Consider the following 25,636-nt stretch of genomic DNA (forward strand, 5'->3'; position numbering starts at 1 on the left):
TTTCCCTTCACCACTCATGTTTGGGTTTGCAGGCCCTAAAGGGGCCCGTGGCCTCCCTGGGACTCCAGGGCAACCTGGATTGCGTGGAAATAAAGGAAAGCCTGGAAGTCCAGGATTAGTTCACCTTCCTGAACTGCCAGGTAAGGAAGAAAGCTTTTCCTCACCTGCTTCTCCTTTTGTGTGAGTGTGAGTTTGAATTGTGGTAGCCATCCACTGATTATAGGAAGTTAGGTTCACACTCTGGTATGGGTGGGATGGTTTTTTTGTTTTATTTTTTAAACGTTTTATTTCTTTTTGAGAGAGAGAGAGAGAAAGAGACAGAGAGAGAAAGACAGAATACAAGTAAGGGAGGCGCAGAGATTGAAATACAGAATCTGAAGCAGGCTCAAGGCACTGAGCTGTCAGCACAGAGCCCGATGTAGGGCTTGAACTCGTGAACCGCAAGATCATGACCTGAGCCGAAGTTGGAGGCTTAACTGACTGAGCCAACCAGGCACCCCTCGGTGGGATGGCTTTGACTTCATTCTCAGGCAACACAGAGCTTCAAGCTAGAGAGTGACAGTATATCAGAGCAATAAGGGCCATCAGCTGGGACAACCTCTTCACTTTCAGATGAGGAAATTGAGGCTTAGATGGAAAATGACTTGGTTGAGGTCACAAAACCACTAGTGACAGCTCCCTCTCTCTCTGACCCTCCCCTGCTCACACTGTCTCTCTCTCTCTCTCTCTCAAAAATAAATAAAACATTAAAAAAAATTTTTTTTAAAACTACTGGTGACAGAGCTAGGACCCTACCAGGTTATCTGACTGCTGAGTGCCTCTGGCAATTTCCTGGATCAGCTCCCTTCTAGGTCAGAGAAAGAGATTCAGATGAGTCAGAGAGAAGTGATTCATATCTATCCCTTTGCTCACACCCTGTTCCAACTTTGTTCTATGCTGCACAGTGGTTCTCAAACTGTTCCCTACAGCACCAGCATCACCTGGGAATTTGTTAACAAGGCAGATTTGGGGCCACTTGGCAGAGCTACTGATCAGAAGCTCAAGGGGTGGTGCCCACAATCTGGATTTTACCAAACACCCCCTCCCCCAGCTGGTTCTGACCCATGCTCTATTTGAGAACCACCGTGTTCTACAGCACAGGGCCATACAATCCATGGTTTCTTGGTGCTTCAATTCCCTCCACCCCCCAGGAAGAAGGAGGCGTGACAGCAAGGGTTAGAGGACTCCAGAAGAACTGGGCCTTTGACGGAGAGTCCTGGGTGTAATTTCCGCTCTTTGGCCAGTGGATCAGCCCCAGGAGTGGGTTGCTAGGATCGGCCCAAGGCCTGGCCTCACTGAGTTAGAAGTGTCTTGGGTTCACATGGCACAGTCCTTGCTTCTGGCAAGGCCTCCCAGGACCAAGGGGTCTCCTGACTTTCAAGAGAAGTGGCACACATTATTAATATGCTAGTCAGCTTTTTAAAAAATTTTTAGATGTTTTATTTCTTTTTAAGAGAGAGAGACAGAGGTCGAGTGGGGAAGGGGCAAAGAGAGAGGGAGACACAGAATCCAAAGCAGGCTCCAGGCTCCCCTACATGGGGCTTGAACCCAGGAACTGTGAGATCATGACCTGAGCCACCCAGGGGCCCGTAGTTAGCTCTTATAATAGAAATAAAAACTCTGTGTCAGAGATCTCTACCCAGACGTGTCACTTCTAAACCTCCATGGCCTTTTATTTTTGCCTCTTTACATTTAGGATTTCCTGGACCTCGTGGGGAGAAGGGCTTGCCAGGGTTTCCTGGGCTTCCCGGAAAAGATGGCTTGCCTGGGAAAATTGGCAGTCCGGGTTTACCAGGTTCCAAGGGAGGCCCCGGTGACATCTATGGTGCTGGAAATGGTGCTCCGGGGGAGCAAGGCCTACAGGGATTGCCAGGGGACCGAGGATTTCCTGGAGACCCTGGCTTGCCAGGACCCAAGGGTGACTCTTTTTGACTCACATATTTAACAACTTACCGAAAGTCTTCCGGTGGCGGGTACACTTGCATGAATATACACAGGAGCTGGGGCTGATGAATTCACTAGCGGGTTAAAAATCAAAAGTTATTTTGTTCTGTCTCTCCCTGTTGGGAACTTTTTCTTAAATCACCTGAGTCTATTCTCCTTTTTTAGTAAATCCAGAAGTGACCATAAGGAATAGTAAGATTTCTTATAAAGCCCCTGGTTTGCTGCTGAGAACAGCAGCAAGGCTGGCACCGACAAGACAGTGACATCTGGGATGTCCCCCGGCCGGGCTTCTGCACCAGAAGTTGGTGTGGTGACCAGACCCCGCTGTTGATCCAGACTGTGACCACCTGCCCCTTGCTTTCATCAGGTCTGCCTGGGAAGTCAGGCTTGCTGGGCCCCAAAGGCGAACGGGGCAGGCCTGGAACACCAGGCCATGTGGGAGAGCCAGGGTCCCCAGGGCCTGATGGTCGATTTGGCATCAAGGGCAAACCCGGGCTCCCAGGAGCACCAGGCTTTCCAGGCCCTTCAGGTAGGTCTTTTAGAGGGGGAGCCCCAGCTTGACAGACTTAAGCTGGGTCCTGGGCCCTGGTGCCCTGAGGGCCATAGCAGCGCTGAGACCTGGGCAGGGTTTAGAAGGACTTTTGACTTTGCCAACCTCTCACATTGGCAATCTCAAGTGACCCTTGCAGTGCCGAGCAGAACAGATTTCTGCAGCTTGGCTTCCAAAATGTTACCACAGATCACTCCCCGCCCCTCCCCCATGGCCTCACTCCCCCTCCACGTGCTTCAGCCTCCCTCTTGCCTTTCCCAGTTAGGGAAGACACCTTGGTTGTGGAGGTGGGTCTAGTCATGTCCACCATCTTGTCTGGGGCCGTGGGGAGCCTGCTTGGGCTTCGGGGGAAAAGCTTGAGAGGGGGTGACTGCACGGTGGCCTGCCGCTCAGGCGAGCCTGCCTCTGAGGGCCCTGTGGCCAAAGTGGCCTTCACTGGGCCTCGGGGCTGACACCCCCTGCATCTGGCCTAGTGTTTGAAGCTTGCCTTTTTCTTGCACTGCCCTCCTCACCCCTGCCTCAGCGACTACGTCACACACACACACACCCCCTTATCCTGGCCATGTGACTGATGTTGAGTTTTTGCAGAGCCACTAAAATCCTTTTTAATCCCTTTTATCCTTCTGTGTTTCTTGGGTCTTCCCATAGGCCGTCCAGGTGAGAAAACAGCACACAAGCCCACAGACTGACACCCCCACCGGCTTTCCTGCTCAGGGAATTATCTGACTATACACTCTAACCTTGGCGAGGCCAGGGGTCCCTGAGCTCATGCTGTGGGGCTGGCCCCCATTGAATTTCCTTCCCTTGTTGTGGAGTCCCCTTCACAGCTCCCCATTAGAGTCCTGGGGCTTGCAGCTACTTGATGCTTTTCAATTCATAGAAAGCCAAGTCAGCCATTCAATTGGGTTCTTGGGGGCCCAAATACCTCTGTCGTCACTGATTTAATCCTTTGGTTTTTTAATTTCCTTGCTTTGTACCTGAACATTCCACTCTGGCAGCAGCTCAGGAGGTTAATCCCATTGACCAATTTAAAGCCTGGTGAAAGAAGTCTCAGACTACCTAGGAGACCAAATGGGCCTTGGGGATTTCTACAGTACTTGGCACTAGGGGGCCTTTCAACCTTAATGCCAAGGAACTGGCTGACTTAACTGCTTGCATGAGGGATTAAAAGGGCAGCCCTGTATCTGTGGCTCCCTGGGAGGCTGAAACAATGGCTCAGCTTTAACCTCTACTTCACCGATTGGCCCAGGAAACAGCCATTGTGGCGCGATTCAGACTGGAAGTACCAGGAAACTGGAGTCCAGATGCCACCTTGGCTTCCCAGAGCTCCATTCACAGGCTAAAATGTGTCACCACATTCATAAAGAGGGAAGAAGCTCTAATCAGAAAGGGGTTTGATGGCCCTGCCACGCTGAGAGTAACGGCCACTGGCGTGGTGCTCTGGGTGGTAAGTGCTAATGTTTCAGCCAGCCAAGAATTCTGCCAGTTAGCAGCCTGCCGAGGCCATGGTTAAAGGACCATTTCCAAAACCCAGCCAGCCAGCCAACCAGAAGCCATGGGAACGGGCAGCGGCCCAGATCTGGACATAGCCTTACTTGACGGCTGCCCCATGTTCTCTCCCATGCTGATTCAGGAAATCCTGGAAAGAAAGGTTTAAGAGGTGAGACAGGTCCTCCTGCATCAACTGGAAAGAGAGGCCTGCCTGGGCTGAAAGGCCTTCCAGGATCTCCAGGGCTGACTGGCTTCTTGGGGAACTCCGGCTTGCCAGGGAGCACTGGGTCACCAGGCCTGCCAGGTCCGAAGGGTAAGTCACGTGCTCAGGAAGGCGCTAGTGGGCCCCTAAAAAGATCATCCACGCTGCCCAGGTTGCCTTGATTCTCTGCCTCGGAAGGGGAAACGGGAGGTGAGGAGGGGGACTGGGGGTGGGGAGAGAGAGGTGGGCGGGACTTTTTGTGGTAAGATGGCTGGACAAAGCGAGCGCTAAGGGAAGACTCCCAGCCATGGTGAATCACCCTCACTGCTGGCCAGGTGGAACACTGGGCTGAATAGCACTATCAGTAAAGCACAGGATGGAAACGGTCACACTGGGGTTATTGATTTGCACGACTCCCCTACCATGGAGACCGATCGCTCTCGGTTTCTGTGACTTTCCTGCTAGACACCAGAGGTCGGATGGGAGGCATCTCCATTTTCGACTGGGGTACATGACTGGTCCAAGGTCACACAACCAGTCCTAGGCCTGTTTTTGTCCGTGAGCTCTAACTTGGCATCTCATAAGAGAGGTGCCCACCTCTTCTCTCCCTTCTGTTGCTTAGTGTCATGCCCCCGTTAAGGGAAGTAGTATAATGTGTAAGGATTGACAGCTTGGGCTCTGGAGTTAGAGAAACCTGGGTTTGAAACCCTTCTCTACAACTTCCTAGCTGTGTGATTTGGGGTAAGTTATTTAACCTCTCTGAGCTTCCACTTCCCTCTATGTAAAAGAGAGATCATAATAGAAGTTCTTGTTTCTCAACAGGTGAGAAGGGCTCTGCTGGGCTGGTAGGTTTTCCAGGGATATCAGGTCTCCCTGGTATTCCTGGTGCAAGTGGATTGAAGGGAATATCTGGGTCAGCCGGAAGAGTGGGGCCATCTGGACAGGCTGGTAGTGCTGGTGAAAAGGGTAAGCGGGAACACTGAATTCCAATCTTGCTAGCCATGCTTCCCATGGTACATTTTGTCTTTCAACTTTGTTGCTGCTGTGGCTTGCACCCATCTTGTGTTAGATAATAAGATGTGGGGCTTCTGAATGAAGTCTTTTTATTTTTTTATTTTTTTGAAGTATTTATTTATTGTGTGGGAGGGAGAGAATGCGAGTGCATGAGCAGGGGAGGGGCAGAGAGAGAGGGAAAGAGAGATGCCCAAGCAGGCTCCGCAATATCAGCACAAAGCCAGACACGAAGCTTGAACTCAGTAACCGTAAGATCATTACCTGAGCTGAAACCTAAGAGTCAGACGCCTAACCGACTGAGCGACCAGGCACTCCTTGAATGAAGTCCCTTTAAACCAAGAGACCTAATCACTTCTGAGTTATCATCACATGTTAGAGGCCCCATCATACATTCCCAGATGCTCAGTGGAGGAGGCTTTTGAGTAGGTTCCAACGTTGCTGATGGACTTCGGGCTTGTCGAAGGAGAGGGCGTGCACACTGATGTGAAGTTTGGGGGAACAGGGCTGGGGAAGGTCCTGGAAAAGGAGGCCTGGGGCAAGGAGAGGGGGGAAGAGCTGAGATGAAAGGTCAGCTCATGCCTGACCCCATGTCTAAGCTTCCTCTCACGAGGGTCTCGCGATCTCCACCCCTACAGGAGACAGAGGAGACCCAGGGCCAGCTGGAGTACCCAGTCCACGCCCTCCAATGCTGAACCTCCGGTTCAAAGGAGACAAAGGCTCTAGAGGCTCAGCTGGATCCGATGGATTTCCTGGGCCCAGAGGTGCCGGGGCAGGCAACGGGGCAGGAGAAATGCTCAAACTTAACCTCCCTCCTGAGAAAGGGCAAGACTCCCAAGACTGGCAGTAGAGGTGGCAACAGGGAGTCTAAGGAGGCTGCCTTCCCTGGGCCTGGGGAGCGCTGGACTTTGAGGCTGCCAGTTTTCATTGCCACTGCAGTGAACTGAGATTTTGCAGGCTGTTGTACCCCTGGAGGAGCCTGGTGGATGATGGGGGGTGGGCACTCGCCGTGCTAGAGCTGGGGTGGCCCTGACTGGTGCCCCCTAAGGCTGAAGGCACCTCCCCGACCCACACCTTCAGCCCTGAGCTAACCGTCCCCAAGGCTGTACTTTGCCTGTGATCCAGGGTACCTGCACCTTGGGGGAGTAGGTTTTCTCTTGGCCAGAGTCCTTTTTCTAAGCCTTGTTTGCTTCTTTCCCAGGTGACAAAGGAGAGGCTGGCTCCCCGGGGCCACCAGGCTTGCCTGGAATTCCCGGATTCCCCAGTACCATCAAGGGACTTGATGGGAAACCAGGCCCCCCTGGCTCTACTGGACTACGGGGTTTACCTGGCCTGAAAGGGTCCACTGGAATCACAGGTTTCCCAGGAATACCAGGAGCAAGTGTAAGTGTCCCCAGATCTTTGTCTCTCCACCAGGGAAGGGCCTCCCTGGCAGGGGGACATGCCCCTATTGTCCATCTTTCTGGCCCCAGCCCACTTCCCAGCCCCTTCCCCTAGCTCATCCCAGACAAAGTCCTCTCATTGAGCCTGACAGGTCTTCCCACCCTCTACTGAATGTTCCTGCCTCTGGGCCTTTGCTCATGTTGTCTCTCCCGTGTGCCAGAGACAACTGCTCTGCAGCTCAGTCTAATGCCTTCGTGTTCTCTGAGCCCCAGCCTAGGAGCCCATTCCTCCAGGAGCCCCTGAGCTCCCACCCTGCTGGTGTGCTGCATTTCTCACTGCTTATATGAATCCCAGTCAGTTTTACATGGGTCTGATTTCCTCAGTGAGGTCATTAGGACCCGAGAACAAGAACTGCCTTACCTGATCTTTTGTCTGCATCCCACTGCCAGTATCACCCACTGAACTTGGCACATCATAAGGATTTGGTACAGACCTCTTGATTTGTTTTGATTTCAGGAACACCATTGTTGCCTCACAGCTTGTCTGGGTTCTCAAAAGGCCGGATGGTAGAGTAAGGATAGCAATGAGATGGACTTGGATTTGAATCTCAGCTCTATGACTCATTAGCTCGATGATTCTGTGCACATGGCTTAGCTTGCCTGAGCCTCACTTTTCTCGTCTGCACAAAATGGGAATGATATTCAGACCTCCTTCAGACAGTAGTGAGGATTAAATGAGATGATATGTGTAAAGCACTTAGCACGGTATCTGGCAAATAGTGGGCTCTAAATAAGTAGTAGACGGGCACCTGGGTGGCTTAGTCGGTTAAGCGTCCGACTTTCGCTTAGGTCATGATCTCGCGGTTCGTGGGGTTCGAGCCCCGTGTCGGGCTCTGTGCTGACTGCCAGCTCAGAGCCTGGAGCCTGTTTCAGTCTGTGACTCCCTCTCTNGTTCGAGCCCCGTGTCGGGCTCTGTGCTGACTGCCAGCTCAGAGCCTGGAGCCTGTTTCAGTCTGTGACTCCCTCTCTCTCTGACCCTCCCCTGCTCACACTGTCTCTCTCTCTCCTAGAAATAAAATAAAAACATTTAAAAAATAATAAGTAGTAGAGGGGCGCCTGAGTGGCTTAGTCGGTTAAGCGTCCGACTTCAGCCCAGGTCATGATCTCACAGTTCGTGGGTTCGAGCCCTGCGTCGGGCTCTGTGCTGACAGCTCAGAGCCTGGAACCTGCTTCGGAATCTGTGTCTCCTTCTCTCTCTCTGCTCCTCCCCAACTCGTGCTCTGTCTCTCACTGTCTCCAAAAAATGAATAAACATTAAAAATTTTTTAAATAAGGGGGCGCCTGGGTGGCTTAGTCGGTTAAGCGTCCGACTTTCGCTTAGGTCATGATCTCGCGGTTCGTGGGTTCGAGCCCCGCGTCGGGCTCTGTGCTGACTGCCGGCTCAGAGCCTGGAGCCTGTTTCTGAGTCTGTGACTCCCTCTCTCTCTGACCCTCCCCTGCTCACGCTGTCTCTCTCTCTCTCTCTCCTATTTAAAAAAAATTTAAAAAATTTTTTAAATAAATAAATAAGTAGTTAGCAATACTGTAGCAGTATTAAAGGGACTGAATGAACTGGGTCACAGAACACCTGTGCTCCTTACAGACAAAGTCCTTGTCCTCTATTTTTAAAGTTTATTTATTTATTTTGAGAGAGAGAGCATGCATGAGCTGGGGAGGGCAGAGAGGGAGAGCAAGAATCCCAAGCAGGCTTCACGCTGTCAGTACAGAGCCTGATATGGGGCGCAAACTCATGAACCATGAGATCAGGACCTGAGCTGAAATCAAGAGTTGGATGCTTAACCGAGTGAGCCACCCAGGCACCCCAAAGTCCCTGTCCTTTAAAAGTCTCAGTCCATGTGATGGAGGGAACGTGCGCGCGCGTGCGTGCACACACACACACACACACACGTCTTTGAAGCAACTGCAAAAAAATCGTTCTCAGCCGGATAGTTCTGACTACTCATACACTAAAAAGAATGGAGTCAAAGTGGGAGGGAGTCCCAGCATGAGAAAAGGCTCAGAATTAGCAGATATCCCAATGTGCAGAAAAAGTAAAGCAAATGTAGGAAGTATCCTAGGTAGCGGGTCAGTGAGCACAGTGACCTAGTCCAGAACTTAGACTCCCACCCAGGGCACTAAGTAGCGTATGTCTTTACTAGGGACATTGCAGCACGTCAAAACCATACCAGATAGCAGAGGAATAACTATACTGAGAGTAGCTGGCATGCCTGCTTCCCAGACTCCAATAGTGTGCTGAATTAGTCATAAAAGCAGTTTTTCCTGTGAAAATGGTAACATTGGCCCAAATTAAGATTCCAGAATGCACACATACAGCCTGTGACCTGGTATCCTTGCAGGAAGCTGCAGCTTGCAGAATCTGTGGCTGAGAGCTGTAAGCCCTGCATGGCGAAGCAATACCTTTTCTTGTGCGTAATGGCTCCAGAGCTCTGGCTCTAGCCAACTGTCTGCAGAGAGCACCTGCAGTCCCCAGCCTGACTGTCACATCCTGTGTTTTCTAAGAGATTTGCTAGAACAGCCACACCTGATTTTCCAAGCTTCCAATCTGAATAGGCATTGGGGAGTTATGAATGACGAGACCAGGATTCATCTGCAGATAGAATCCCTCCCCTAAAACTCCTGAGTCTGCATTTCCACCCTTCACTCATCCTTCCCTTCTGGAGGATTCCCCCCTCTCACCCACTTCACCCCTGCCACAGCTTACAGGCAGTGGTTCGGGGAGGGGAGGGGGGTGAGAACAGGGGAGGTTCTGAGCTATGGGCAGAAATAATGATTTCCATATTACTTTGAAGGGCTCACAGGGTCTCAGTGGAGCTCCCGGACTCCCAGGAGCATCTGGTCTCCCGGGTTCAAAAGGTGAGGAGCGTTTTCTCTTTTAATGTGTTTTTCCAGAGCAAGGTGGATTTCTAGCAGGTGCAGGGCTCTTCTGGAAGGAAGCTCTGTGTTTAAAGGAAAGTGAATTGATTTACATTTCTCTTTTGGCCAAACCCCCTTTGCAGTCTCTGCTCCTCATAGACATGTGACAAACAGCGGTTTGACCCATGTGCCTTCCAGACTTAGCAGCAGAGGAGAACCTCAGCTCTAACAGTCTTTTCCCCTGTTGAACTCAGCCCACTGTGCAAGAAAACTTCCCATCCTTGCTGCCATCATTGTTCCATTCTGGTGATGTTCTGGAGCCCCACCTTCTATCATCTTCCCTGCCCAGACTGAACCTAGCAATGTCTTCCCAGTGGAGATATGCTTCCTGTAGCAGCATTTCTTGCCAGTTGGCTGAGAGCATCCCAGCCTTTTTTTTTTTTTTTTTTTTTTTTTTTTTGGTGATTGGTCACCTTTTACCCATTGCATACTTTTGTCAAAGATCTCCTCTGTCTACATGGAATCTGAAAAGCTTTTGCCATCAAAAGATCTCTTTGTTACAAAATGAGCTCTAGCTTCTCCTGACCACCTCAACAATACCTTCATATCTCCCAGGAGATCAAGGCCAGACCCTTGGAATTTCTGGTAGCCCGGGACTCAAGGGACAACCTGGGGAGTCTGGATTTAAAGGTAAGTCCACTGTACTTTTTACCTCATGTGTTTCACATACCCCTCCACACTGAGGATCAGGAAGAACCTGGGAGGTCAACTCCAAGTTCTGCAAGTTCTATCCAGTGCAGAGAAATTTCTACCTGACAGGCAGCCCACAGCTTCCCCAAGCAAACTTGCCTGATCCTCCTTTAAAACTCATGGGGTTAGGGGCGCCTGAGTGGCTCAGTTGGTTGGGCGGCTGACTTTGGCTCAGGGCATGATCTTGCGGTTCGTGGGTTCGAGCCCCACGTCGGGCTCTGTGCTGACAGCTAGCTCAGAGCCTGGAGCCTATTTCTGACTCCGTGTCTCCCTCTCTGTCTGACCCTCCCCTGCTCACGCTGTCTCTATCTCTCTCTCAAAAAAAAAAAAAAAAACCCTCATGGGGATAAGCCTACTAAGACTTTGAGATGATGGCTTCCACTTCCTTAGTTTATTGTTATCTAAACTGTTTCTCGAACATTTCCACCCATTGCTCCTACTTCTGGGGCCACGCAGAACAAGCTTACTTTCCTTAGCAGGCAGCACCTTTCAAATGGGAAGTTACAGCTGCCACCATCGTTTTCAGAGTCTTTTCACTGGTCTTAGCTCTCTTGGCAGGTCAAGAGGCTTCACCTGCCTGCTCACTCTCTCCCTCCCTTGGAGAAATACATTGCCCTAAATGTGGCCTAATCACTCAGCATCTTTCTTGATTTCGTAGGCGTGAAAGGAAAAGATGGACTAGCTGGTGATGTGGGTTTCCCAGGAAACGAAGGTGAAGATGGAAAAGTCGGTACTTCTGGAGATGTTGGCCTTCCTGGCTCCCCAGGTATTGACTGCCACAGGACGACTTTACTCTGATAAAATGAGGGTTAGCTTTAAGCCATGACCCTTTCGGAACTACTACCGTGCTTTCATTTTCAGGACTCCCTGGGATTGCAGGCATGAGAGGAAATCCAGGGCAACCGGGTTCTGCAGGCCATCCAGGGGCAACTGGGCCCTTGGGAGCCCCCGGCCTGACAGGAACCAAAGGTATGTATTTGAGAGGAGCAAGTGGGGAGAGGGGCTCTGCTCCTCCCCCCCTCCCCCCAGAAAGGACAGTAGTAACTACTTTACATTACGAGACACTACCTGGGGCAAGCCTTATCCAAAGGAGTCATCGATGGGGCCACGTGACAGATAATGGGAAGAGGGAAGGAGGGGGAGGAATGGCGGGAAAGCAGGAACGGGAAGAGGAGAACATGGGATCCGTGGAGAGAAGAGTTAGCGAGGAAGGTTGTTGTCCTGGCACCTGTAGCCTTTTCCTGACTTCAAGATTGGGCAGCGAGTCTCTGGGAGCTGGCAACTCAAGACCTTGGCATTGCCACTCTGTGTTCTTGAAGATATGTAGTTAAAAACTGTATTGGTTTCTACTGAGAGTCAGGAAAAGTGATGATGGAGAGTGGAGGTTAGGGGTGGTTCAGTCTCCCTGAGGGCCTTAAGTCGTGCCTCAAGGAAGACGGCGACCTTTGACACGAAGACTTCGCAATGCCCTCGGCGGCAAGACCTTTTGCGGACCCTTCCTGATTCAGAGTTGCTCGAGCCATTTCTGATCTTCTCTCCCCTCAGGTTTCCCTGGACTTCCTGGTTTACATGGACTGAATGGGCTTCCAGGAACCAAGGGAACCCATGGAGCTCCAGGTTAGGAAGACCTCAAGGGCAAGCAGGAGAGTGCTAGCTCTTGCAGAAGGCTGGCAAGGGCTGGCCATGAGTTCTCAACTGTGGTGTATCCCATATCCTTAAACTCATGGATCTCCTTGCCAGCCCCCAATTTGAGGCGCCTTGATTTGTGGAGGAAGGTAGAAGGAGTTCGTCATTCTATCCAGAATGAGCTCTCCTTCCTGTTTTTTCAGTATTCAGCTTCTAGTGTATGCCAGGCAGGTCCCCAGCAAGTGAGAGCGGCATGAAGGCCTCACCTGTACTGAGTTCTGTCTTCCTCTTTCTGCTTCTCCCCCTAGGACCTAGTATCACCGGTGTGCCTGGGCCAGCTGGCCTGCCTGGTCCCAAGGGGGAAAAAGGTTCTCCAGGAATCGGCATCAGAGCTCCAGGAAAGCCAGGAGTGAAAGGGCAGAGAGGTGGCCGAGGTAAGTGAGCCCAGGTCAGGCCTTGTAGAAGCTGAGTGAGGCCTGGCTAGGCAGCCAAGGTTGGCGCTCATCAGGACCCGGTGGCTCACAGGGTTGAGTTGTGCATGTCTTCACACCTCTGGGGATCTCAGAACCCAGTGGAACTGACTTCTGAGAAAGAGAAGGGAGGCCGTGCTAGAATGCTAGGGCTTTCCTGGAAAGAGTGTCAAGGAACAGTCTAGTGAGTCCCTCCTGCTCTCCCTTATTAACTCCAGGCTCTCTCTTGCCCACTTGGCCACAGCCTGAATCTAATGGTCCCGAGGGACAGGGCTTGTCCATTAGCAAGAGATTTGTCAGAAGTTCCTCAGTGTCCAGTGTGGATGGCCCTCCCCGGGGACCTGAGAAGACAGTGAGGCTGCTGGAAGAAGCCCAAGACTAAGAAGATAAATGTCACCCTGGCACAGGCACACGCAAGCACTCAATTAGGATTCATAAGTTACTAGCAAGCAGGTTTTGCCCTAATCTTGGCCCCTGACTCATCATATCATCTGAAGTCTCTTTCTGGGCCTACCTCTCTCCGCCTCATAAATAGTGAGAATTAATTCTGATTCTTTAGTTCTCCTTAGGAATGTTCTGAAGACCCATATACATTGCACTCAGTATAAAGCAGGAAATGAATTTAGCGTAGCATCACAGCTGGGTGTATGGGCCGTGAAATCAGACCACTGGATTCAAGTTCCAGCTCTACCTCTCACCAGCTATATGACCTTGAACAAGGAAGTTACTTGCCCCTCAATCCCCAGTGAACTCTTAATGTTCCTTTTCTGTAAAATGGGCATAATAAGGGAATCTACTCCATAGATTTGGTGGGGAATCAATGAGGAGTGAGGTAATATGTATAAAAGCACTTAGCATAGCACCTGGCACATTGTAGGTGCTCAAGAAATGTCGCCCAGTCTATCATTATGTGGTACCCGGGAAATCATATTTGCAAAATGCTCCTCTGTTATAGTTCTAGTGCTCGGGGTCTTACCACATTTTATTTGTTTATATGCATGGGTGTATAATGTGTGTATGTTTTCCAGGAACTAATTCCTACATTAATTCATTTTCTGCTGCATTTTATATTGGTGCATCTGCTCTCTCTGCATTTACTCTTTCCTTTGGTCTGGACCAACCTGTTCTTTTCTGAAAGCCAGCAGCTTCTCCAGAGGGAGAGCTCAAACACGATCTGAGCCTGTAGGGGGATCATGTGGCTTCTTTCACAGGAGGTAGAGAAGACGGGACTCAGACAGAAGCAAAACCCAGATATTTTCAAATCTGGACTATGAATGCCCAGGCGTTAAATTATCCATTTCCTTTCGCTAGCTGAGGTAATAAAAATCACAATTACAAATGCAGTAAACCGCGCATGTCAAGATGGATACATTTCAGGAACATAATATTGATTTTTAAAAAAAAACGCAAGTGGCGGAGAAATACGTTGGGTATGATTCCACTGTTAAAAGTTTATAAATAGGGGCGCCCGGGTGGCTTGGTCGGTTAAGCGTCCGACTTTTCGCTCGGGTCATGATCTCGCGGTTCGTGGGTTCGAGCCCCGCGTCGGGCTCTGTGCTGACTGCCAGCTCGGAGCCTGGAGCCTGTTTCAGAGTCTGTCACTCCCTCTCTCTCTGACCCTCCCCTGCTCGTGCTGTCTCTCTCTCTCTCTCTCTCTCCTCGAAATAAATAGATAAAACATTTAAAAAAATAAATAAAAGTTTATAAATAAATGTGAACAACCAGTATATTGTTTAGGCATATCGATATGCATGGTCAAAGTGTGGGGGTGCTGAACACAAAATTCAGGAGTAGTTGTCCACGAGAGGGAGGGAAGAGGTAGGATCTGTGAAGGACATGCACTAAATATTTAAAAGTTGCATGTGTATTTAGGGTTTTCTTTTTAATAAATTTTTTAAATGTTTACTTATTTTTGAGAGAGAGGATGAGAAGGGGCAGAGAGAGAGGAAGACACAGAATCCAAAGCAGGCCCCAGGCTCCAAGCTGTCAGCACAGAGCCCAATGCAGGTCTCGAACCACAAACCATGAGATCATGACCCGAGCTAAAGTCGGACGTTTAGCCCACCGAGCCACCCAAGCGCTCCTAAGATTTTTTTTTTTTTTAAGTCTCTGGCACTGAAGTGAGTGGGAGAAACATGCCATCATGCATTTTCGTGTGCTCATTTAAAGTGTCTCATTCTTAACTACATGAGCTTTATCTTTTACTACCTGAGATCAGAAGTACCTCTATTTCAGGTTTAATGATATATTGGTGTAATTCTAAAATCAAGAAACAGGTAAAAAGAGAAGGCAGCTCCAAAAACTGCTATAGGAGTTTTAATAATAATCTCTGTGCTGCCCACGCTACTATCTGGTGTCTTGTTTATTGGTTTTTGCTTAATTTCAGCATAGATACGTACATATATAAAGATTTATTTTCAGGAAAAAAAAACAATATGTCTTTCTTTTCAGATTTTTACCCTTGTGAAAAAGAAAAATACTTCAAAGGTTCATCAAGACATAATTGACCATACTAAAAGTAGCTCCATGTGGCTTTGAAGCTAGTTTTTCTTTTTGTTTTCCTTTTGTTTCTTTTCCAGACCTATAATTGGAAACTTCTGGCGAAATTTCTTTTTTTATTCTTTATATGTCCTCAACATTCAGTCAACGAATGAGCTGTAAAAAAACAAACAAACAAACAAACAAACAAAAAAACACCTGAATTAACCAAGCCACCATCTTTCTTTACATGTTTTTATGGATTTGCTATTTCCTTATCTAAATATGAGAAATTTGACATTGATATTTTTGGCTTCCCTTGTCAGAAAAACACAATTCAACATTAACCTTTTTGGATTTTATTGTTACAAACAAAAAAAAAATCATCTCAACCCCCAGAATACTTTATCAACCAGAGTGATTTCTCTTCATTTGAATTTCTTCTAGAAGATACCAAAATAATAAATACATCAGTTTCATGCTAGAAGTATAACATGGACTTCTACATCTGTATCTATGGCTTCAATGTGTTTCCCATAAAGATTCCATGTGTGTATCCGATGTGTGAATATTAAATAAATCTTCTGTAATCAGTTGACATTTTTTTGGTTTTGAACGTTATAGTGGAAATCGTTCCATAAACAGAAAACACGCCATGCAGTATTAATACGTGAGCAAACAAATATTCTTGTATCTACTCTAATCAGTGGCTTTATTCTTTGACCAAAAAGGGGGAAAGGATTTAGGGTAGAGAAATTTGTTCTACTGACAGTTAAGCAAGCACTCAGCTGGTATAATGAATTACCTATAAAAGCATTTACAAGTTTGCCTAGAAGACCCAGAAATTAGCCCTAGAAGACACTGGGACCCACAGTGCCCTTGCGATCTCCCTTTCTGACCCAACAGGTCTGTTAGGACGGGCTGGAGCCAGTGGCCCACCTCACTTTGTAACCATCTCTGGGCACCATCAGACACAACTGGCTAATATAATGACAATGTGTGACTTCAGTTCCAGGTGCTGCAGTCATGCTTTCTTTTCTTCCCGATTTGAGGGAAATCTGTCTCAAATATGTCCATTTTCGGCGACGCTGGGAGCTAGAACTTTCCAAAACTCCATCCCCATGAACTGCGGCGCCTGCTGTGGGCGGGGCACGGGAACCAGGAGTCGCTGAGACCGTGCGTGTCGCCTCCTGTGAGGCTGCGTTCCTCTGCCGGCTGCGAAGGGAGACTGAAGGGAGAACGCCCTCTGCTGGCGCTCGCCGGTCTGGCCTCTACCTGGCCGCTTCCATTTTCTCTGCTTGAATTTCCATTTTCTCTGAAAGCCTGGCCACATGAAGCCCACGCAGCCCCTTTTATTTATTCTTTGCAGGTTTCCCAGGCCTCCAAGGCCCTGCTGGTCTCCCCGGTGCCCCAGGCCTCTCCTTGCCTTCAGTCATAGCAGGACAGCCTGGCGACCCCGGGCGACCAGGCCTAGATGGAGAGCGAGGTAAAGACGGGAAACCCAAAAGAGGTTTGGCTTTTGCCTTCTGTCCGGAGTCTGGGGAGATCCTGACGCAGTCCAGCCCCATTCCTACTGCTGCATGTGCAAGGGCCTGCGTGGCCTCACGTCCCTCCCCCAACAGGGACACGGGGGACTGCAACAGGCGGCCTTTTGCAGAGAGGCTTTGGGAAGGTCCAGGCACTGGGACACCAAATGCAGCAAGGGAAGGTTCTCTGACCTGGGAACAGGCTTTGGCTTCCTATTAGCCCCTAGGCCTTCAGCGGTGGACACCTTCTCACCTGCCCTCATTCCTGTCTGATTTTATCCCTAGGCCGCCCAGGCCCTCCAGGGCCCCCAGGGCCCCCTGGGCCATCCTCCAATCAAGGTGACCCTGGAGACCCTGGCTTCCCTGGAATTCCTGGCCCTCAAGGGCCCAAGGGAGACCAAGGAATTCCAGGGTCCTCTGGCCTTCCTGGAGAGCTAGGACTGAAAGGTATGGCTGCTCGGCTGGCCGTTGGGCCCTTCCCCATTCCGCACTTAGAGGTGGCTCCTTCTTGCAGCCCTGTGAAGAGAGGCCAGCTACAAATGCTCTTCTCACCCTCAAATCTGCTTAGTCTCAACCCCTCCACCCCCCACCAGCACCACCGTGCCAGGCCCTGACTTGCTTTCCTCTGGACTTTGCCAGGCATGAGAGGTGAGCCTGGCTTCATGGGGATTCCAGGCAAGGCTGGGCCACCTGGAGACCCAGGACTTCCCGGGATGAAGGGGAAGGCAGGGCCAAGAGGTGAGTTGAGGACTTGCGCCCCGCTGATCCCGAGCTCGCCCGAGGGACGGGCCTGGGGGTAACCGTCCCGTAGGAGTCACGCCAAGAAAGCCTGGATGTCTGGGGCAGCTGGATGACGCTCCTCCCGGGAGGCTATTTCTCCACCTTGAGGACGTCCCTGCCTCCATCAGCTCCCAGCACTGGAGGCCACTGCCACCACGGGTCCGCCCCACTGATCTCCCCTCGGCATTCTTTCCGCGTCAGCAGGCATTGGGTTTGCACTCCTCACCACTCACTCCTTTGCTCCATCCAGACAGGAAGAACAACACTCTCCATCCGTTACCACCGTTCCCCTGCTCGCACCCCATCCATCAGCAAGCCCTGAAGGTCGCCTCTCCTAACTGTGCCTTGCGTCTGCTCACCTCTTGGCACCTCCTTGGCTGCCACCCAGGTGCAAGGCACCAACATTTCTCATGAGAATCACTGCAGTGACCTGCTGCCTGATCTCCCTGCTTCCTCCTCCGTTCTGCATCTCCCCCAACGATCATTTCTCCACAAAGCGGTCAGAGGGATCTTAGAAAACATGAATCATCCCCTGGCTCCCCCCGTGGCGTAAGACTAAACTATGGCTCGCAAAGTCTTATGTGACGCCTCCCTCTTCATCCTCATCGTCAGCCCTCCCTCTTCTGTGTTCCTGTTCTTTCCACGCCAGCCTCTTTCATTTACCCAACCAGGGTTGACTGCAGTGCCTTCACACGTGCTAGAATGCTCCTCCTGGATTACTGTAGCCCCTCCACCTCCCAGATCCTTCTTTTAAAAAAAAATTTTTTTTTAATGTTTACTTATTTTTGAGAGAGACAGAGAGTGAGCAGGGAAGGGACGGAGAGAGAGAGGGAGACACAGAATCTGAAGCAGGTTCTAGGCTTTGAGCTGTCACCACAGAGCCCAATGCAGGGCTTGAACTTGTGAGCTGAAGTCAGGCGCTTAACTGACTGAGCCACCCAGGCACCCCCACTCCTAATTCCTTAACGGCCTCCGCTTAAATGTCACTGCTTGTAAGGAGCCACTTGTCCCTCTTCCTAAAGCAGGGTCTCTGCCCCGTAGCGCCCTCTGCTGCCTGTCGCTGTCACTGCACTGTTCATTTCCTTTGTAGCACTTCTCAGGACTTAGAGTAAGACTAATGGTATTTGTCAGGCTATTCCTTTTCATTTTTACCACCAGACCATAATCTCCATGACGGATCTGCCCTATTCACTCCTCCATCCCTTAATCTACCAGGGTGTGGCATATATAGGCACTTGAGAGATATTTGGTCAATGAATTGGCTTGTTTGGCTTCCCTTAGTAAACCAGCAGGCCAGGCTCAGGGTCCTAGGCTGTGATGCCAACTGAACCTCTAAGTTGGACGCATCCCCTTGGCCTCCTTGGCCCTGTGCTCTGACCAGTAAGTAAATAAACCAACCATTCCAGCCCCGAACCAAAGCTCAGCGCCCTCTTATTTGCAACAAAGATTTCCTGACTTGCCTACCATATACCAGTCCTTGTGCTGGGCCCTGAGGAAACAAGATGAATATAACCCATTCCTTGCCTTCACTGGGGAGACAGATGAGTAACGATGACATTTGTGTAAAGTGTGGTGACAGTCACCCCAGAGGTATCCAGTGGGCACTATGGGGCGGGGAGTCGGGGGTTGACAGGAAAAGTAGAAAGCTGGTGATTGCAAGGTGGGAAGGAAGGCTTCTGGGGACCCATGCTGACTGCCTCCTTTGTCTCCACCTGCTGTTTCCATGTCCCCCACTTGCCTGCAGGCTTTTTCGGACCCCGGGGAGCTCCCGGACGAACACCAATTGCGGAAGCTGTCCAGGTTCCTCCTGGACCCATGGGTCTCCCAGGCATCGATGGCATCCCTGGCCTCACGGGAGACCCTGGGGTTCAAGGCCCTGTAGGCCTACAAGGTAAGGAGGGCGCCAGAAAAAGGGGACTTCTCGGGGAGCCAAGACAGCCTGGACCGAGAGGCTGAAGGAACTGGCCGGGAACTTCAGCCCCAAGGGGGCACCTGCATCAAGCATCTCCCCTGTTCCTTCACGAAGCTCCCAAGCTTCTTGCCAGGACGGAGGGCCAGCTGGGTCAGCAGTTCTACTTGGCTTTAGAGAATGTGTGGGCAGAGCATAGCAACTGCTCCAGCTGGCTTCTCCCTCTCTAATATGCTGCTGAGGGAAGGTGGGAGTGTGGTGGGGGGGTGAGGGGGGGGTAAAGAGCAATGGAGAAAGCCCGGGGGGGGGGGGGAGACAGGAATTCCAGCTTCTAATCCCAGCTTTGCACCAGCTGGGGTAAGTTAGTAGTCTCTCTGGGCCTAGGGGTCCTCATTTCTGACATGGGACACTGTGCATTGTGTGTGTCGCTGAGAGGAGGAGAGGAAGGGAGGAGGAAATAGGTGTGAGGGGGCTCAAAAAGGCCAAGTTCAGAGTGGTGGTCCCAGGACAGAGATATCCAGATTCCAGCTAAGGACTACCCGGGGAAGCTCAGCCTGGAAGGCTCTAAGATGGTGGCCATTGCGCCTTCTCCTGGTGAGTCCTGGGCATGACACACGAGTCCTTTTCCTCTGGGCTGGCTCTTCTGGACGACCCCATCGCACCACCACCACTAAGTACGCTGCTGTGGGCCTTCTCTCCTTGCAGGCTCTAAAGGTTTACCTGGCATCCCTGGCAAAGATGGTCTCAACGGACTCCCCGGCGCGCCTGGGCCACTTGGTGATCCTGGTCTCCCTGGACTAAAAGGCCCTCCAGGATTTGAAGGTCCAGTGATGTCGGCACTAGGGGGCAGAGGGTTTCTGTGAGGGTATGAGGCCTTGGGGGTGAGCCAGAATGTCACAGCTGAGAAACAGGAAACCTGGTAGTAAAGTTTGGCACTGCTAGGAGCCTGACAAACCAAACTGCATTCCATTCGCTCCCACCTATGAGGGATTAGAGCCCTACATTCTGGAAGGCAAAGGACTCTTCCGAATCCTTTTCTGGTTTCTCCTCCAGCTCTTCAGAGCTCTGACTCTACTCTAGCATGTCCCCCCCCCCCCGCCCCGCCCTGCACCTCCCGTCTTCTACCCACAGATTCTGACATAGATGGGCAGGGGATGATTCAAGGGATAAGAAAATTTGAGATAACGTATGGCCACTACTTACCTCCCGTTTGATATCAGAGATGGCAAACCAGTTGTCCTGAGTAGAGAACAGTTCTGAGGCTTGATGGGAAAGCAGTGTAATTAATTAGCCACATCTGCATGGGTGCAAGAGAGGGGGTGATTTTGCCCTGCCAATGCCAATACTGCTTTTGCTGCCTCGGATTCAGCAGGTACACTTAGTTATGTCTGTGACAGCCGGCAGGGTCCAAAACGTAGCCCTCTCCGCCCCCTCATCCTCCTGTAGAGGACTCAAGGCCAGGGGGCTGTGGGAGGGAAGCTGGATCGCAGGCATTTTCAAACAGGGGACTCCGTAGCTGGATTCCTCTGAGTTGGCATTCCAGCTCTACGCCTTACCAGCTGTGGGACTTCTGAGCCTGTTTCCTTATCCACAAACTGGGGGGATAAGGTCGTCGTGAGAATCCAGTGAGCTAAGACGTGTTGTGTATACATAGTGTGCCCTGCTCAATGCCCAGCACAACGTCAGCAGCTGCTGTTATGACCGGCTCACCCCTTTTCCACTCTGTCCCTCTCAGGAGCTCCAGGGAAGAAGGGTCCCTTCGGGAGGGCTGGAATGCCTGGGCAGAGCGTGAGAGTGGGTTACACCTTGGTGAAGCACAGCCAGTCGGAACAGGTGCCCCTATGCCCCGCCGGGATGAGCCAGCTGTGGGTGGGTTACAGCTTGCTGTTCGTGGAGGGGCAGGAAAAAGCCCACAACCAGGATCTGGGTAAGTACCAGCTCTGACGCCAGCCATGGCTGTCCATCCCCACGAGGACCGAGAGCCACCCTCTTCAGTCCCCCCACTCTTTGGTGGGCTCACTGTTGGGTAGTGGGTAACAACCACCAGGCGTCAGGCACACCTCGGTTTAAACCCTTGGTCTGGGGAGCCTGAGTGGCTCAGTGGGCTAAGAGTCTGACTCTTGATCTTGGCTCAGGCCATGATCTCAAAGTTCATGAGTTCAAGCCCCACATCAGGCTTGGTGCTGACAGTGCAGAGCCTACTTGGGATACTCTCTCTCCTCTCTCTGTGCCCCTCCCCTGCTGGCTTGTGCGCGCGCTCTCAAAAATAAATGAAAACATTTAAAGAAACTATTTTTAAACCCTGGTTTCTACCACTTACTAGACAAGTGGTACCACTTACTAGACTTGCCCTGGATAAGTTATTCAACCCCTCTGAGCTTCCATTTCCCCCCTTAGTGGAAACAGCTAACTCTAGAACCTATCTCACAGGGTGGTGTAAGAGTTGCATGAATCACCCAATGTAAATTGCTGAGAACAATGTTTGGCATATCAAGTATCCATTAAACACCAGCGGTCAGTAGTAGTAACAAGATGACCTGTGGGGCAACAGTGATTACCCAAGACTTAATTGTAATGTCTACAGGTGTGCTGCCTCTGAACCGCAGACTCGCTCTATTAGATGCTGGTATTACAAAGCAGGTTAATTAGGGAGTCATTATGCGGTTTATAAAAATATCCTTTTCGGGGTGCCTGGGTGGCTCAGCCGGTTAAGTGTCCAACTCTTGATTTCGTCTCAGGTCGTGATCTCATGGTTCTTGAGTTCAAGGCTGGCTTCAAGCTCCATCTGCTCTGACAGTGCAGAGCCTGCTTTGGTCTCTTTGTCTCTCTCTCTCTCTCTCTCTCTAGCTCTCGCTCTCGCTCTCGCTCTGTGTGTGTGTGTGTGTGTGTGTGTGTGTGTGTGTGTGTGTGGTGTGTCTCCCTCCCTCTCTCTTTCCTGGTACATTGAACATATAAGATTTGACCCACAGACTTCAGTGTATGTACAGTATGCCAGGATTGTAAAGAGAGGCATTCCTGCTCTGGTCCAGGCAGTTGCATGTAAACCCACATAATCTAGTCTTAATGGCCCTGGGGGTAATCTCAGCCCCGCCTCTCCGCCAGACCTTACCTGCCCCGCCCACCTTCTCTCCTTCCAGGGTTTGCTGGCTCCTGCCTGCCCCGCTTCAGCACCATGCCTTTCATCTACTGCAACATCAACGAAGTGTGCCATTATGCCAGGCGCAACGATAAATCCTACTGGCTGTCCACCACCGCCCCCATTCCCATGATGCCCGTCGGCCAGACCCAGATCCCCCAGTATATCAGCCGCTGTTCTGTGTGCGAGGCACCCTCACAAGCCATTGCCGTGCACAGTCAGGACATCAGCATCCCGCAGTGCCCCCTGGGCTGGCGCAGCCTCTGGATTGGGTACTCCTTCCTTATGGTAAGGCCCCGCACTGCCCCCTTTCCCCGGTGTAGAGATGGAGGGCAGGCAACCCGGGGGGTTGCCTCAGGTCGGTCCTCAGGCTCAAGGGATATGAGATAGAAACTACAGAATTTGAAAAGAAGGAACATGCTTGGCCTGGCCTTGGCTAAAGACCAAGCAGGCTCAGTTCTGCACGAATCACCAGTATTCTGAGTATGATTAGAAGGACCAGTTTGCACCCAGTGGTTCAGGGGTGAGAATATCGATGAGCCACTGGCAAAGGGCCTAACATCTCTATGCCTGCTTCAGTTATGCCACAAGCAAGGGAGGGAGGAAACATCTGATCTCGATGGACAGTGACAGAGAGGCTGTCCCCACTGAAGGCCGGGACACACTCTCATTGCTCAGGCCAGGCACGGGCATTGCTTCTCTTCTGCCCCCTCTCCCAGGCCCCTCTGGCCACAGCCATCTCCTCCTGAAAGGCTCAGATGAGGGCACGCTGTGTTTCTACCTCCTTACTGGGATTTTTGCTGCTTCTCCGTTTCAGTGGGAAGGTTGTACGTGTCGCTAAGAGCTGAGAATGTCTGTAAGCCCAAGGAGGCATCAGGTACCTCACACATTCCATGAATATCACAGACATTAAATAAGCAAAAGGTCAGGTTTATGCCCAGAATAACTCGCAGGGAAAACCTGTGTGGCACCCACAGAAAGACCCTGCCTCACCAGGACTTCTTTGCTAACTTGCACCAAAGCCTGAGGCTTCCTCACATTGGTGCACGTACCTGGGATGAGGCCCTTCTTCGATTTGCTCTGTCTGTGTGAATTGGGCAGCTTATCCCAAAGGAATATAGAATCACCTCACCTGTCATCCTGTCCTATCCACCACCCAGACTGGGAAATACGTTGGAAAGGTCCCTGAGCTTCCACACGGAATGGCACAAAAGCTTTGCAAAATCTCATGTGTTCTGCTCGTGGGTGCACTCTTAAGACCTTATTCAGGATTTCTTTGCTTTTACTTTACACATAATTCTATCATACTAGAATATCTATATTTTCCTGAAGACCTGTAAGGGTGGGAATTTGGACTGCCTAGTGTGGTACCTTGAAGCAATAAGACGTGCCTGCTAAAGACGAGAAATGAGGGAGAAAACGATTCAGAGGTGGCCTAAGGACTCTATAAGCTGTGTCCCTTGGTGTGGGGCCCCTCCACAATTGCCCAACACAAAAGCCAACATTTGTGGCAATAAGCCTGTGTCATGTGCAAAATGTAAAATGCACAGGGTCTGCCATTTAGTAAGGCAGGGAAGCGTGTCGTTTGTTCTAGAAAGTTTTCTGAGGATCGAAACGAGGAAAACTCTGATGGCTACATTTATCATGAAAGGTCATTTAGATGGAGACCACCGTCCCAAAGAGTTGTAAAGTACGCCATCCCTGAGCGTCCGACTTGGCCATCTGTCCCATTGGCTGTTTGCTGACCTGAGTGTGTACGAACCCTCTTCTTCACCTCTTGTGGTCCAGATAATAACCCAGCTGATGTGAAGGGAGGAGGGGGAATGGAGGTGGTGGAGAGACAGGGGCTGCTGTCTGTGAGTACAGTGACTGGAGACTATGGGCTAATGAGTGGCACTGATGGGGAAATCCTGACCTTGTATTCTAAGGGAGCCCTGAAGTGAAGGCCAGGATGTTAGGCCAAATGCGAGGCCCACTTGTACTCAGCAAGCAACAAACATCGTATGTTGCCCTGAAGGGGGTGGTGCAGACTGAAAACATAAGACGTTCTACCTAAGATAACTTCAGAGTAAGAGCTATTCATAGATAGGCTGGAGGAGGGGCCCGTGGTTTAGCCACTTTGTGGAGCATTGCACGCTCTCTCTCTTGGAGTACACCACCAAGGGCTGAGAGTGGACAAAGGCCTTGAGACCAGCATTCCAAAATCTACTGAATCTTCCTGAATCCCGCCTTTCTCTGATGTACTTGTCTGTGGAGACTTGCGGAGAGGCCGTGAACACACCTCGGAACTCAGTGGGACAGCGGCAGTTTCGGAGATGCTGGCTGAGATGTACCCATTGCCCAAGTGCAGTGGGTTAGGGGGGCACTAGGGGCCGCTCCTGGCCCTGAGGAGCTACAAGGTGGGGGCGGGGGGCAGAGATGAGCGGCCCCTGGTCCTGTAACACAGCTTACCAGATGCTGGGGCTGAGCCAAAGGCCTGGCCCTTCAGACGGGCCCACATCTCCGGTGGCAGGGACAGCTCATACACTTGACCCTGTCTGTTTCAGCACACTGCCGCCGGCGCCGAGGGCGGAGGCCAGTCCCTGGTCTCACCCGGCTCCTGCTTGGAAGACTTCCGTGCCACTCCTTTCATTGAGTGCAGTGGGGCCCGGGGCACCTGCCACTACTTTGCCAATAAATACAGTTTCTGGCTGACAACGGTGGAAGAGAGGCAGCAGTTTAGGGAGGAACCTGTGTCTGAAACACGGAAGGCTGGGCAGCTCCACACCCGGGTCAGCCGCTGCCAGGTGTGTATGAAAAGCCTGTAGGGGGAGTCACCTGCCATCCTGCCCCTTGCCCTCCCCTCCCCCCCACAACAGTCACCTCACAAACCCCAATGATCTGAAGAAGGAAGGCCCAAGCCTATTGCCCACCTGTCGAGTTGTACGTTGGAGTCTCATTTGGGCTGGATCACTGGACACTTCTCGCCGCAACCCTCAGGCCCAATGGGTGAGCCCACCCTACTGAGATCTGCTGTCAACCTGGTGCTACCATTTGATTCGGATGTTTGTGTGATTATTCATGGCTACCACAGAAAGACCCGCTGGGCTACTGCTTCCTTAGACCACTGGCTTTCCTCACTGCCTTGATCAGAAAGCTGTTTACAAACAGCTGATACAAAATAACTGATAAGTCATTTCTTTTTTTTTTTTAATTTTTTAAATTTTTAACATTTATTTCTGAGAGAGACAGTGCAAGCAGGGAAGGGTCAGAGAGGGAGACACAGAACTTGAAGCAGGCTCCAGGCTCTGAGCTAGCTGTCAGCACAGAGCCCAATGCGGGGCTCGAACCCATGAACCGTGAGATCATGACCTGAGCCGAAGCTGGATGCTTAACCGACTGAGCCACCCAGGCGCCCCATGATAAGTCATTTCTTTATGTCCAGAGAGT

At 51.0% G+C, this 25,636-nt stretch overlaps 1 protein-coding gene across 1 annotated transcript in view; it reads left to right on the forward strand.

Annotated features, from left to right (window-relative positions):
- LOC120232682 (collagen alpha-6(IV) chain-like) overlaps nucleotides 1–25,442 on the forward strand; it is a 69,184-nt gene extending 43,742 nt beyond the window's left edge. Inside the window, exons 24-44 of the mRNA XM_039233538.1 lie at nucleotides 33–140; nucleotides 1,736–1,957; nucleotides 2,351–2,512; nucleotides 4,167–4,337; nucleotides 5,049–5,192; nucleotides 5,876–6,001; nucleotides 6,439–6,620; nucleotides 9,469–9,532; nucleotides 10,148–10,222; nucleotides 10,941–11,048; nucleotides 11,144–11,251; nucleotides 11,828–11,899; nucleotides 12,217–12,342; nucleotides 16,226–16,342; nucleotides 16,668–16,829; nucleotides 17,022–17,120; nucleotides 18,907–19,053; nucleotides 19,777–19,893; nucleotides 20,807–20,998; nucleotides 22,209–22,495; nucleotides 24,754–25,442. Coding sequence (XP_039089469.1) covers nucleotides 33–140; nucleotides 1,736–1,957; nucleotides 2,351–2,512; nucleotides 4,167–4,337; nucleotides 5,049–5,192; nucleotides 5,876–6,001; nucleotides 6,439–6,620; nucleotides 9,469–9,532; nucleotides 10,148–10,222; nucleotides 10,941–11,048; nucleotides 11,144–11,251; nucleotides 11,828–11,899; nucleotides 12,217–12,342; nucleotides 16,226–16,342; nucleotides 16,668–16,829; nucleotides 17,022–17,120; nucleotides 18,907–19,053; nucleotides 19,777–19,893; nucleotides 20,807–20,998; nucleotides 22,209–22,495; nucleotides 24,754–25,014 — 3,050 coding nt within the window. The 3' untranslated portion in view covers nucleotides 25,015–25,442. The remainder of the gene's footprint in view (nucleotides 1–32; nucleotides 141–1,735; nucleotides 1,958–2,350; nucleotides 2,513–4,166; nucleotides 4,338–5,048; nucleotides 5,193–5,875; nucleotides 6,002–6,438; nucleotides 6,621–9,468; nucleotides 9,533–10,147; nucleotides 10,223–10,940; nucleotides 11,049–11,143; nucleotides 11,252–11,827; nucleotides 11,900–12,216; nucleotides 12,343–16,225; nucleotides 16,343–16,667; nucleotides 16,830–17,021; nucleotides 17,121–18,906; nucleotides 19,054–19,776; nucleotides 19,894–20,806; nucleotides 20,999–22,208; nucleotides 22,496–24,753) is intronic.
- The last annotated feature ends 194 nt before the right edge of the window (nucleotides 25,443–25,636 follow it).

The sequence above is a fragment of the Hyaena hyaena genome, unplaced genomic scaffold (genome assembly GCF_003009895.1).
Source record: "Hyaena hyaena isolate Hyena2069 unplaced genomic scaffold, ASM300989v1 scaffold_77, whole genome shotgun sequence".
Lineage (NCBI taxonomy): Eukaryota > Metazoa > Chordata > Mammalia > Carnivora > Hyaenidae > Hyaena > Hyaena hyaena.